Raw genomic sequence first — 14,341 nt, forward strand, 5'->3', positions numbered from 1 at the left:
ACCATGAACAAAAACTTGGATTGGAAGCCAAACAACTTTCTGAATGGTAAAATAACAGGAAGATGTAATTTTACTAATAATGCAATTGTAAATTACTAAGATGGGTGGAGCTCTCACAGGCATTACAGGTATTAATCCTATTTTTTTAAGGAGCACTGCATAAATATTTTTAAAGCTGACTAGCTCCTTTAGACCATGTGTTTAAGCTTGTTTTATTTTTTTAGAAACTTTACTGTGTTGGAAACTAGCAGGGATATAAATAATTTGTTTTCTGTCAGGGAATTTGAAATACAAAAAAGTTAATTGTCAAGCATGGAATAAATATGTAAATATTCAGTACTGGTTCTTGAAAGTTTATATGGCATGTCACACTAGTCATTTTCAAACTAGGAGGAAATAAAGGGTTGGTTAAATTGTTTGATGTATGCAAGATCTGTAAATTTAGTTAAACTTGAAAAAGAAGTATATGTCTATCACGTTCTGTTTGTTTTTTTTTAAAATGAATTTAGTTCTGTGACCCTTCAATGCAAAGTGGTTCCTTTCTTGGATGAATTCAACTTGAAATAATGCTGTTTAAAACTTGGGAGTTACTTGGTTTGCTGTTTTAAACTGGCTTCCTACCATGAGTAAATGACAGTTTAAGCATTAAATTTTGCTTTTTATACTCTGCCCAAAAAGAAACTTTCAAGTTTTGTTTCCTGACTGGAGCACTAGAACACTGTCAGTGTCTAATGCTAAAGTCAAAGTACTGCTTAGTGAATCATACGCTTATGCGATGAGCAAAACACTTGTTGAGGAGTGAGCAAGGTAGAGCAGACCCCCAGTGCGCTACAGTTCTTCGCTACAGTTCTTCCTCCTGAAGTCCCGTGGCTGAGTGCTGTAAGAAAAGGAGACGATCTGAACAAAGGCTGCGCTTCTGGCTGAAATGTGTAAGAATTGCTTTGATTCAGCGACTGTCCTTGTTAACAGACAGACAAATGCAGAGTTTGTGTATAGGATAAGTGTGAGGCAAGTTGTGTGTGCTTTTTTTTACTTCCAGAATCTTTAGCAGCTGTCCAGCCTTTATTATTCTATCCTGGCTGAAAGCCAGATGCAGATGCAATAGTTATAAGCAAGCTGTATGCTCCTCTCTCTTGTTGTGACATGCAAGCTTTCAGCCTTTTTTCCCCTCTGCTCAATAACTCCCATCAGGTAAGAGAATATGCTTGAGACAGTTACTGCAGAGTACTGTGTGCAGCAAATTCATGCTCTTGCGTGCCCTATGTCCAGAGTGGTCATGTTTAAGCAAATGCATCCCTCGATTACAACTTCTGAAGTAAAAAACTTTAAAAAACTCTTGTTTTCCTGTTCTTACATATTCATATCTCACATGGGCTCTTGTAGTGTATACAAAAAACCTGCATTACAGGTGCGATCCCTTTAACTGATGTATAGGGAATTCTCTCCACGCACCCCCCACCCCCCTTCTTGCCAGTTTATAATCTTGCTGTCTGTGCAGGACTGGACTGTCATCCTCTTGGAGGAGTTTTCAACTTACTTACGCCAGCTCTTCTCTCCCTCAAAACAGCTGCATTCACAAACTCCCATTTTTAAGGCAGGAGAAAAAAATCCTTGAGAAAGGATACTGTTTGATCAAATGCCTGCCTTGTTTATTGCTATATATTCCCTCTATTTGGCAAAGTGTTGCGCAACAAGTATATAGCCTTACCTGCTCCAGTGTGCTGACCCTATAGTGTAGTTTATTCATGACTTCCAGCGCTGTGCAGCCAGCATGCCTAAAGTATGCTATTTCATCTGATAGAGAGGATACTTAAACTTTGCAACAGAAAGAAGTGAACTAACTGCATCAACTATGGTATAGACCCTTTATTAGTTCAACTTTTATACAAAGTGTACTTCAAAGTGATACAAATAACATTACTGGTTCTTTTACAGACTGGAGATTACGGTCTGTTACGCACTGGTTTATTTTTCTTGTGTATATAAAGATAGAAAATGTAAATAGATTGGCAGTGAACCATAATGCTGGAAGACAGTTCAATGTTTATTTGTTAATAGAAAGTTGCATAGAATTGTAGGTCTTTTTAAAGGCATCTATCTATGTGGTAAAAATCTCCCTGACCTACCATACTTCATCCGATAAGCAGTACGGGAGAAAGGCAAGGCTAGTACTGCTCCTTTTAAATACCATCCAGCACTCCTAAGGAAAAGGGCTGTAGAAAAGCACCATGCCAGAAACATCCAAGAGGACAGCACAGGGAAAGGTTAATTTGCAAGCCTACCCATTTCTGTATCTCTTGGGAACTGTTTGCCACCTGGGATCTATTAACACATTAAACTTCTTTAAAAACACCTATAAACATTTGAGATAGATAGATAGATAAAACCACTTTTGGCCAGTCAAAATACTTCACTATTTCACTTGACTATGTAATATCATTCCCTTCTGTGCTGACAAGAAACTCTTGTATATATGTGCTGTTAAAGTAATTTATCTTGTATAAGACTGTTAATCTAATACTAGAACCATGCTAATTAAAAACTGCCACCTTAATTAGGAAGTCCAGCAAAATTCTTCCTTACCACTCCTGCACCTGGCTCAGATGCGTGGTTCTCAGTTCCACACCTTTTGTTCAATCTCATCCAAACCTACCAGAAGCTCTCCCCAGAATTACTGTTGCTGTTCCAAATAAAGTAATCCAAGCAGCAATGGTCCATACTGGCCAAGACCACCGACAATTTTTTGCTTTGGGAGGAGTGCAGGAGAACAGGGAATGCAGCTTTAATGCTGAAGGAAACAGAGGAAACAATATTTTGTCTTGAATTTGACTTCTTAAGTGGAGAAGTCAGTTGAGGGAACTAGTTTAAATGTATTTGTAATTGGCCTCTTGGGTCTTCAGAATAAATATGTAAATGTCGATTTTCTTTCAAAGACAAACTTACCACTCACTTTAAAATATTAATTTATCTAAATACATCCTTAGTGTTATTCTTTACCCAATTTAATGCAGGATAAGGATTTGCTCAACTCCTTGCAATACCTTGCAATCTCACATATGTTACTTAACAGCCTGCTCTCTACGAGTTTTGTTTGCAAATCTCCCAGTTTTGGTACTATGACATTTAGTACCCACTTACTTGTGGCTAAAGATTTACTCTCCTTTTAATTCTAATGCTATGTTAATTGTAGCAGTTTACACTCGTAAGCTAGCTGGTGTACAGAGTGGTGCAGCTTCATCATTGCTCTTGGGCTGAGGGAAGACAGACAGACCGCACTTACTCTTTCTCTCCACTCTCCCTGCTCCACAGTCTTTGCTCTCCCTTTTCTAGCCACAAAGTGTTATTAGAAGCAACTAAAAATACAACAACTGCTTGCACAGTTACTGGTCCACCTGAGTAACTGTTCAACTTACGCTCAGCACAGTTCCACTAAGGAAATGGAACTGACCGAAGTGCTATTTAGCATGAGACTACTAATACCAGTAATTCAGTGCTGGACCCTCCTGTTACGCACTTTCAGCGGTATCTCTCATCTAATCCTAAGATATGATCATGACTAGGGAAGTAGCATTTCCAAGTGCATGTCTTCTCTTACACCAAGTCTACTACAATACCTGGACCCTTAGTTTTTATAAACAGCATTAACAGACTATTGAAAGAAAGAAAAAAATTCCTTGCTTCTGCCAGCTGTTATTAAGAGCTGGAAAAGCTAAAACTAGATAAAATATTAACATAGTAGTGGGATATTTAATTTCAGCCTAGTTAATTTTAAGACAGGTAAAATGATGACCATACTTAAGCATATACCACCCTGTGAGTGGTTCATTCGCAGAGGAAAATCTCAAGTGCAGAACAGTTATCAACACTGAGGAATGGGATTAAGCTTAAAGTAACTGGAGGGATCTGATGTTATCAGCTGGTATGTGCCCATTTAAAATATCTCTGCAAGTGCTCCTTTGCTGCTAAAGGAAACCCAAGCTGACAGGTCATTCCAGCAGCAGGTGGGCCCAAAGTGTTGCCACATTTCAACACGGGAAGTTGAGACTCTCCAGAGCTGGCAACTAGAAGCTACATAGATTGCGTATCAGAAAGTCCTTCCTTACCACCTAGGATGCGTCTTCTTACACAGTTTCATGTCTGTCACTTAGGGGACAGACAGCAGACCAAATGCTAAGTAAGTATTAAATGAACCCTATTTCCTATACTAGAAAGAAATTAGTTATAAGTAAGTGGGTGAAATTCCTAAAACAAACAAATGCAGAGATCCCGTTATGGAGAAAGCACAGAGCTAATAACTTGCTTTTTCCTGTGGTCAGAACAGAAAAGATTGGGTGATCATTACTGCCCTCCAACTTGGGAACAATGATCCAGCTCAGCTGAGTTCTACAGGATTTTGAAGGAATTTTCTTCTTTCACATTAAGCAAAGCAGATAAAGTCACATCACAGAACCACACAGTTACAGTACACAGAAGAGCACATCCTGAAAATACATTGATTCTAATAGCGTGAAATCTGGTGCTGCCAAGAAGCTTCAAAATTAGCGTGAATGCTGAAACAGACAGACCACAGACACTAATGGCTCGCTTATTTAGAACACAAGATAATAAAAGCATTCTCATTTTCTACCTACAGCTTTAATATGCACACTGATGTATGTGAATTGACCACTGAATGTTTAGTGTGAATGAAGGTCTTCCCAAATTATAGCTACTGTTTTACTATTTCAGATTGTTAAATACGGCTGCTTAAGAGACGTGCTATGTCATGACTTGGTGAGGCTGCTATAGTGACCTAAATACTGTCAATGATTGTAATTTAATCTAGAATATAAGGACTGAAAACAAATAAATATTTGGACATAACTCTTCCTACGAATGTTTTCTTTCAGAAAAAAACCCAGCCAACTTCTACAGAGGCATTTTTTCTGTCAGTTTTAAAATACACAAGAGCTGAACATGTGCACATCTGCTTCAGTGGTAGTAAAGAAACAGCAAGTTAGAAGGATTTATTAATGCCTGAGGTTAAGACGGCTCTGATCGCAAGTCTTCATAATGTAGTACATGTGCTAAAGAAGGTTGCTGGCTCTCTCTTTGGTTATGCTGTTAGCCATAAAAGCATTGCTCTGAGTGACAGCAAGGCATGCACAGTAATGTATTTGCTTTCTAAACTATCAAATTAGCTTATTCAGATTGTTGCACCTGCACACATTTTCCTGAAAGCTCAAAACTGATTTAGCACATTCAGTAAACAGGAGGCCAGCTTCTCCCCTAGTTACTCCACTGAAGAGCTGCAAGAGAGGACAGAATATGGCTTAATTATAGCACTGAAAACAACATGAACAGGCTGTGTGAGAAGTTTAGAGAAAAGTCTTTGAACTGTACAGATTTCTCATGCAGTCCTTACAGATAAATGCCCCCTTGATTCACTATTTGTGGGTCTGTTAAAAAATCCTAGCTCTTATACAGTTGCAAACTTGAGTACTAATAAAGACACCTGAAGTCCAAGTGACTGTGCAAATATTTGTCTGTTGTGGATATTAATGTTCAAGTAGCCTTAAACCTGCCAAAAGAAAATTAAGAATACTCAAGGTATTTATATATGCTTTAAAGACACTGAGTACCGAATGGGCTGCTGTTAAGCTTAAAGGACCCTGTAGAAATAGTTGATACTTTCACATACAAAAATTTCAGATTTTTAAATAAAATACAGATGCCCTCCCACAAACTCCAAGTTACTCACACATCTATTTAAAAGGTTTTAGATGACTCTATTACCTTGGGCTTTGGTATCAGTCTCTTAAGTGTCTATCAGCCTGGAAAACTACAGAAGCTCTAAAATATGAGTCAACCTCACCTGAAGCTGTTAGATAGCAGTCGAATTACAATTTCAAGTGCTTTCTTTCCGCCTTTGAAATAGACCTTCTACAGACCATAAACAAGCAAAATCTTTTAATTTCTATTACTGACTTACTAATTCTATTACTGACTTTTCCCCAAATTAAGTACATCCCAAATGTCATTACTGATGATCATATTTTCTTTCTGTCTCAAGCTTAAGCTTTCAGGCTTAAGCTTTCAGGCTTGAAAGACTCCTGTAAATGATGCACTGAAGAGATAATAAATCAAGTCTCCTTCCCCCTTTTTATAAAAACATCAGCTAAAAAGGTATTTGTCAATTACTGGTTTTAATGCCCAGTGTTCCCTAAGAGAAAATTCCCCCATTTGTTTTTATGCCCCAAGAGGAAATAAAGTAGTAATCTAGATTTAAAAAGAAAGCAAGTAAATCAGAAATGATACACAGTTTACCAATCATTCATAGAAAGTGGAAAAGTTTGCCAGAAGGTCACAGAAATTAGAAGAAAATGCTTTTTGAGCTTACTTATATTTAGATAACTGTAACTTCCCTAGGTTTTCGTTTTACACTCTCTAGTCGTGCTAGAGGGCGGAAATTTGTTGACTTCCTGCTTCCTTCTGTAGTATTTAATCGACAGTCCTTCTGCAGCCCCCTCAGCAGCTCCATTAATTCCCGTTTTTCCAGCTCTGCCTGCTCCAGCTCTTGACGGTGCTGTCTCTCGGCAGCCATCAGAGAGCGTACATCTGACATCATTCGTGACATCTGACTCTGAAATGCAAACACAAAATTACTGCAAGAAACAATCTCTTTTCTAATGATGGTAGTATGAAGTTGAATTGGCCATACATGCAGGGTGATGGATTATAAAGAATAAGCAACACTGAAATAATTTTTTGATAGCGAAACAAATGTAAACAATTTTGAGACACAATCCAGCATTCAGCCTCTGAGATGGTCTTGTTTCAAAGATTCCAATACAGTTTTCCTAGAAGTGCAAAAAGTTTCTTAAAAGTATAACAAGAAACAGTGGATTTATCCAGTTGCTGCTTAAATTTTGTATTTCAAGACCCCAACCAAAATAAGGTTTTGGTTACATTCAAATACATTCTTCAAAGATTTAACATCAAATCCAGTACAAATAAAAATGTAAACTATATAGCACATCCATTTCTGTGATATAATAAGAACTGGATAAATGAAAAGATAAGATGGCCTTGCTCATTACTTGATTAAGTTTACAGTGCAACTTTTCAACCTTTTGACCACAGCTGAACATAGTGTAAATATCACTGTCCGCAGTAGGCCTGTGTCTGCACTGGATTAAGCCACTTTGGACAGCACTAAAAAAGGAGCTGGATATTTAATTACATCCGATTTGTGATGTATGCCCTATGTTTAGACACCGAAAATGAGTTTCAGACTGATTTGCTGACATGTTATGTACGCACAGAACAATGCAGCCCTGGTACAGGTTAGCTCCAAATGAATTTGAAGTAGGAAAACCACACGAATACAACACTTAGCCTGCTTCTCGACAGAGCTGATAAGCCTAGGCAAAGCATTGTGCTAACACTTGTTTGGTTCCCATACTTAATGTAATTCTCATCTGTACAAGATTACATTTACAAAATAAGAGACTCCTACTGGGAAAAGCAAAAAGCTAGACTGTTAGGAGACGCAAAAAAAAAAAAAAAAAGAAAAGAAAATGATCATATTTACCTTTAGTTCTTCAATTTCATTTTGCAGAATACTCTCCTTTTGGACCATATGCCTTCTCTGTGAATCTAACCTTGACTCCATCTCATGTTTTGCCTCCTCCACTCTGCAGATCATTTCTGACCTAAAAAGTTTATTTTTCCTTGTTAGGTCTTGTAAGCATGGGACAAAATGATTTTCAAATTCCAGAAAGCCTTCTTGCAGCCAAAGAGCCCGATCCAATTCCAATCATACTCTACAGGACACCTCTCTAGAGGCATGACAGTATTATTTATTAATTTAAATAAAACTAGCATAAAAAAGTGCATTGTGCCCAGGGGGCACTAAAGCAACCACGGACAGCCTATATAGGGGACAACCGTACCATATTCCTGAAATAATTCTATGAGATCAAGATCATGTATTTCTGATTTTAAATGATTTACTGTCTTTTCCTTATAGTATGTGCTTGCTTAGTATTACTAAGCACAGGTAGTCAAGACAAAAAGTGTGAATACTATAGTATTGCTGAACATGTACTTTTATGATGGACACTAAATGATAGTATGCAGTAAATTACTAAAACCTAATCACTCACACAGATTCACAGCCAAAATCTAGCTGTTACTACATTAGCCTTTTGAGTTCAGAAACTAGGTAGCAGAATCCCTCGTGCCTCAATGCATTTAAAACAGATTTGAGCCTGACTTCACAGCAATAATCAACACCACAAGACTCAGACAGTGAGCTGAAAGACAGAAACAGGAAGGAGCATGGAAAAAACCAGTCCAACTGGAACATCATGGAAAGGGAAAGCTACAGAAACATATATAAGAGGAAAAAGAGGATGCCAGTACCAAGAGTCGTATTCACCAACTGTTATTAATCTGCCAGGATTTTAATGAAAATTGAAAATTAGATCCTCAGAGGTTTAATCTACCAGTCTGTACCTGCCAAATAATTAGAGATTTTTATCTTCAGGATTTGTAAAAAAATATGAACTAAACATAACTATTAAATAATGTGCCTTTGGGTCTATGTCAGGCCAATGGAAAAATGAAATTGCCAACTTCATTCCAACTCTTGTTAGGTATTTTGTCATTTTATATGGTCAGCTTGCAGTTTAATGGCAAACAATGGTATTTCAGGATTTATGACAACTTGGACAAAAAAATAACAGCAAAAAAATCAGAACAGTAAGAATTTAAAGTCTATGCTGACACATAATAATACTCTGTCCCATTAGTATCAAGTAATTAGCAGACTATTTAACATATACCGGAATCCAGTGCTAGTATTTGCAGTCCTTTATGCAGTGATTTTAGGCCCAGACTAACATAAAGATCAAAGAAATAGAAGATTTGTACCGAAGTAGTTCTAGCTCGGTTCTTAGCTCTGCTACACAATTATGCTGTGTGTCTTCTGCACTGAGAATGGTGTAACCACAACCATTGGGGCATTCACGGCTCCGATATTCACACACTGCCAGGTGACCATCTAAGTTACGTCGTTCAATCTGAACTGTACAACCTGAACAGGGAACAGTAAGGTAAGCCAGTCATTTACAACTAACAAAAGCATTTTAATTAATTCCAAACAAAACCACTCAAACAAGCAAGCTGCAATATCCTGAGCTAAGCAACTGTCAATCTGTTACAGCAATGAAAAAAGTGATTTCTTTAGAACATGAAATGTGACAGTTATAACACACATAACTAGTAATAAAACACTCTTAAAAAGTCTTATTAAAATATTTATCAATTAACAGAAAATACTGAAAAACTGAAAGTAGGTATTTTCTGTAAAGTCTTCTACCACTGGTCTGGCATTAAAGCAACTTCATTAATGACAACACTGATGCCAAGCTAAGACTCTAGCAGCTTGCCTGCACTTCCAACACAGATTGCAGTGACTGGAATTGAGGAAGAATGCATATGCGTAAAAAAAAAAAAGCTTATCAAATTTAGGAAAAAAGGTCCAAAGACATGTAGTAAGAGAGATGTGGGTGAGCTGGAATGTAACCTTGTTTTCCTGACCATTAGTTGGTCTTGTGTGTAACATACTAGACCACATAAACAAACAAGAACATTTACTTATGAACATTTAATAACTGATGCAAAAATAGAAACATTTGCACATAAATTCTAGGATATGAACTTTACAAGTCCATAGTGATTAAAAGTAAAATGTAGAGAACCAAAAATGAACACTATATAAATTACTGCTACATTTAACACTCTAAACTTGAAGTTTGTGGTCTTAATGTTTAGTCTTTGAGGCGCTGTTTGCTCTAATACATACTATAGCTCCTTCCATTTAATTTGAAGATAAAAATCGAGGTAAGAAAACCGAAACAATGGAGCAATGAAACTTGCCAACAAACCATACCAGAAAATTACAAAAGACAGCCCTCTAGAAGAGCTTTACTAATAAATATAATGATTTGTAATTGAGGTACTAAATATACAGCCCAATGTATTCTTGAGAAAGAGTTTAAGAGATGTAAGAGCCCCCACACCCTGAACACCAGACATCAGAGATAAGGCGTGGTAACTCTGTAAGTGCTACTGTTTCCGTAGAAAGTAAAACAGGTGAATCTGAAGCATCTGCATGAGTCACTTACTGCTGAGAGAAATTATAACTTCCAGTGGAGCAATTCTAGCACCTTAATCTTCTTATTATTAATTACAATGGCAGACTTGACTATGGCCTTCGCATCACTAATTAGAAATTAACTTTGTCTGGGAACGTATGACATTTTGAATAAAATCGCCTGGGAAGTTTTAACAGTGTGTTTCCTTTTAGCAGTTATGTCTCCTCCTCAGGAGATGCAGGTTTGTTTTAAATGAAGATCTTAACATGAACACAACAATTCTAACCAGAATTTAGGTTAAAATAATTCCCATGTCCAAAATATGTTTTTGTTAAAACCACAAGACAGAGTGAGCGGCTGCACATGCACCAGGCAACCAGCTGTTTTATAAATAAATTGTGACCCATAAGCATTCTGTAGGTGCTATTACAAACATCAAAATGAACAGTCAAAATTGAAATACAAACTCGTAACTTGACAGAAAGCAAAGCAAAGCAAATACACTACTATATTTTCATAAATTTGAAGTCCATCATTCTCATTCATTTTGGTTAGTTCTTGGATAAAAAATTGTTGCTAATGACCATGATTGCCGTAAATTGGCAACAAATTTTGTTCAAAAAGACTGCTATAAAAAGTAGATCATGCTAAAGCTTTGAATTTCCGTTTGGAAATAACAGCCATTATTGCCATTCTGTTGACAGAAAGATGACAAACACAGGTTTCTGAATACAAAGGATTCAACTCTTTTGAACGTTACTTACCGGCATTGGAGCAAGGTATCTGACTGTATTCACACTCCCTTTCATGCCTGTCTATAGACTCCAGAGAACAAACCATTTGACAGCCATACTCTCTGTTTTTGCAATGTAGCTGAAGACGGTTTAAATCATTTTTCATATATCTATGTGAAAAAAAAAAAAAATGAAAAAAGTTACTGAAAAATTTGTATTTTCAACTTTTGGGAAAGGAAAGTAGGATTCTAATTTCTGTTAGGAAAACTTGTGAATCACAGAATCATTAAGGTTGGAAAAGTCCTGTAAGATCATCAATTTCAACCATCAGTAGTAATCAGTTTAATTTTTTTTCTTAGAATTCAAGTGACCATATTGGAAAAGAACAGGCTTAAAAGAAAAAATGTTAAAGGAAAAGTCAATCTCCAAAATTAAATGTGCAAATGAATTTTCTATTTTTGAATAAATTTTTAACTGTCATCTTTCACTAGCTCAGCAGATATTACCAATAACAAACACTTAGACTACTCATTCATCATTTAAGTTTTAGTTTGTGTTTCTAACCATGCCAAATCAAACTGACTACAGTGAGTACAGACAAAACAATCCATAAATTAATCTCTAGGGCTCTGTCTACAGTATACTTCAATTTTCCATACAGTAAAATCTCCTTAGTGACAAAAGTACTAGGAGTACTAATGGAGTTAACACTTGTGGCTGACGGTTTTGAACACAACATAACTGTTAATCTGAGCAAGATGGGTTAAACATCAGTGTCTGCTAATGAAACTGTGTGCTGGCAATAGCAGGAATTAATAGAACAGAATAGAACAGTTCAGTTGGAAAGGACCTACAACAATCATCTAGTCCAACTGCCTCACCAGTTATGGAAGACACTTGTGAAAACAGCCTGCTTTACATGACAAGGTGGCTCAAGACAGATATTTATGGCTAAAGACCCTTATAAAAAAGGTCTGTATCTGAAATAGTGTGGCCAGCAGGAGCAGGGAGGTGATCATGCCCCTGTACTCGGCACTGGTGAGGCCGCACCTCGAATACTGTGTTCAGTTTTTGGCCCCTCACTACAAGAAAGACATTGAGGTGCTGGAGCGTGTCCAGAGAAGGGCGACGAAGCTGGTGAGGGGTCTGGTGCACAAGTCTTATGAGGAGCAGCTGAGGGAACTGGGGTTGTTCAGTCTGGAGAAGAGGAGGCTGAGGGGAGACCTCATCGCTCTCTACAATTACCTGAAAGGGGGTTGCAGAGAGGTGGGTGTTGGTCTCTTCTCCCAAGTGACTAACGACAGGACAAGAGGAAATGGCCTCAAGTTGTGCCAGGGGAGGTTCAGGCTGGATATTAGGAAAAATTTCTTTACTGAGGAGTGGTGAAGCATTGGAACAGGCTGCCCAGGGAGGTGGTGGAGTCACCATCCCTGGAGGTGTTCAAGGAACGTGTGGACCTGGCGCTTTGGGGCATGGTTTAGTGGGCATGGTGGTGTTGGGTTGATGGTCGGACTTGATGATCTTACAGGTCTTTTCCAACCTTAATGATTCTGTGATTCTGTGTGAAGCCCCACTACAGTATCTAGGTAAGACTGAAAAGAAAAACAAAAGATATAGTGTTTAGTGACTGTTGTTGTCAAGAGTTGCTTTGCCTGCTTTCTCTAAAAAAGTATGTGAAAGTTTTGGTGCTGTAGAAGACACTCAGAGTAATATCCAGCCAGATATCTAGAATCAGCACATGGAGAACAAACTAAGTGTTATTTCCATTTAGAAATGTTAATACCTTGAAGGTTAGTTATAATACATAGAAAATGCTAATGCTTTCATGCAAATGATCAGTTTCTGCCATAGGCATATTGAGTAAAGACAATTTGAGTGACAGAAAATGACGAGAGATGAAGCTGTGCAAGCAAATTAATGTAATTTCAACATACAGCAAGATTATTGTATACCTGTAGAGAGGTCGTAGTGAAGATACATCAATCATTTGTCTGTCTTCAGGGCAGTTACTGTGATGAACAAGCCATCCATGTATACAAGCTGTACAGAAAGCGTGTTCACAAGGTGCCTGTAACGGATCTTCTAACACATCACGGCAGATGGAGCATAACAGCCCTTCATTAACATAGCCAACGAAACGCTCAATATCATAACCCATGCTCTCCACACAGTTTCAACCTATTAAAGCAATGTAGAGAAATAAAGCAGTCTTTGTCCTGAATCCGTATGGCTAGATCCACAAAAAGGCCTGGAAGCAGTTCTAGAAATATGGAGAACTTAACATGAATACAGAACTTTACAGGGGAGAATGCAAACACTTACATACTTTGGAGACTTTAAGAATCTGAGGATTGTACTGCTGGATGTCAGAAGCCCAATTTTCTATCAAGATTCTCTGAATTCTGACAGCAAAGGCTGTAGCAGATATGTGAGCTGCGCTTGTTCTGAACTCTGTTATTGAACAAAGTTCTAGCAGCCACTGTGAAACATATAGTTGCTATTTACTTGAATTCTACCTGAGGCAGAAACATCATAGAAGTTCAAATGCAAATGTTTGCTTTCCATTTTAATGCCTTTTATATAATGCCTAACAAACTTAAAAAACCATGTCCTTACAGACAATAGCTGTGGTACTTTCAGCCAGCAGATTTTGTATTTATGAACTGCACATCACTTAATGTGTTGTTTTCATAATGAAAAAAAAAAGGCTAAGATTCCCTACTCACTGTAGACTTCCATTCCAGAGGGAACAGCATGAAATCTCCACATGCCTAGAGAAATACTTAATATTCAGGAGCCAAAATGGCAGCTACCCTGAAATCATGAGGAGCTACTGTCTTCTCCTACAGGGTCTATTTTACAAAACCAAGTACGCTTTAAATGGATTTGGAAGTTTTTTGAAGAAGAACTAACAGGCAATCTGCCTTCATCAAAATCCTGTCATGAAAAGCCCAGTAGAATCTGGTAAGACTCTACAGAACTCACTTAAAAGAAAATGTTTTAGACTTTGCATTCCTCCTTAACATAAAAAATTACTTTCGTAACCCCACTGAGACTCATGAAAGAGTTTTTCATTAGTTATGAGGTTTTCTAAATAAAACAGAAAAGGAAGATATCCTACCTTTTTAGATTTTACTACATATACACGTAGTTTGTCCAAATAATTCAGAAACAGTTTTCTGATCAGTAAGACCTGTAATACTTCCTTCCTTCAGTTTCTCTTCACTGCTTTATTATGCCTGTGAGAAAAATTAGAACGAAAAAGGCTCAGTAGTGTTTCCTAAGTTACTGAGCCCTGCGTGTAACCAGCCAGCTGCTGAATAGATGCTGTCCTAACAGCCCATTAATATAAAGCTTTCCAAAGCAAGCCACTGTAAAACCTACAATTACACACAAGAGATCTGACTAGACTGGGGAGGCAGGAATCATCAGTCTCTCTTTCAGTTATTACTGATGCAAATACTT

The 14,341-nt window shown here is 37.5% G+C and overlaps 1 protein-coding gene across 1 annotated transcript; it reads right to left on the minus strand.

The window, feature by feature from the left end:
• Positions 1 to 1,851: 1,851 nt before the first annotated feature.
• LOC104261222 (RING finger protein 151) lies at positions 1,852 to 13,048 on the minus strand. Its single transcript, XM_009817180.2, has 5 exons — positions 12,829 to 13,048; positions 10,907 to 11,046; positions 8,917 to 9,079; positions 7,574 to 7,694; positions 1,852 to 6,622 (listed from the first exon to the last, which is right to left on the minus strand). Exons 1-5 carry the CDS (start codon positions 13,032 to 13,034, stop codon positions 6,386 to 6,388), a joined length of 867 nt encoding a protein of 288 aa, XP_009815482.1. The 5' UTR covers positions 13,035 to 13,048; the 3' UTR covers positions 1,852 to 6,385.
• Between the last annotated feature and the right edge of the window lie 1,293 nt (positions 13,049 to 14,341).

Source organism: Gavia stellata, chromosome 3, assembly GCF_030936135.1.
Source record: "Gavia stellata isolate bGavSte3 chromosome 3, bGavSte3.hap2, whole genome shotgun sequence".
Taxonomy (NCBI): Eukaryota; Metazoa; Chordata; class Aves; order Gaviiformes; family Gaviidae; genus Gavia; species Gavia stellata.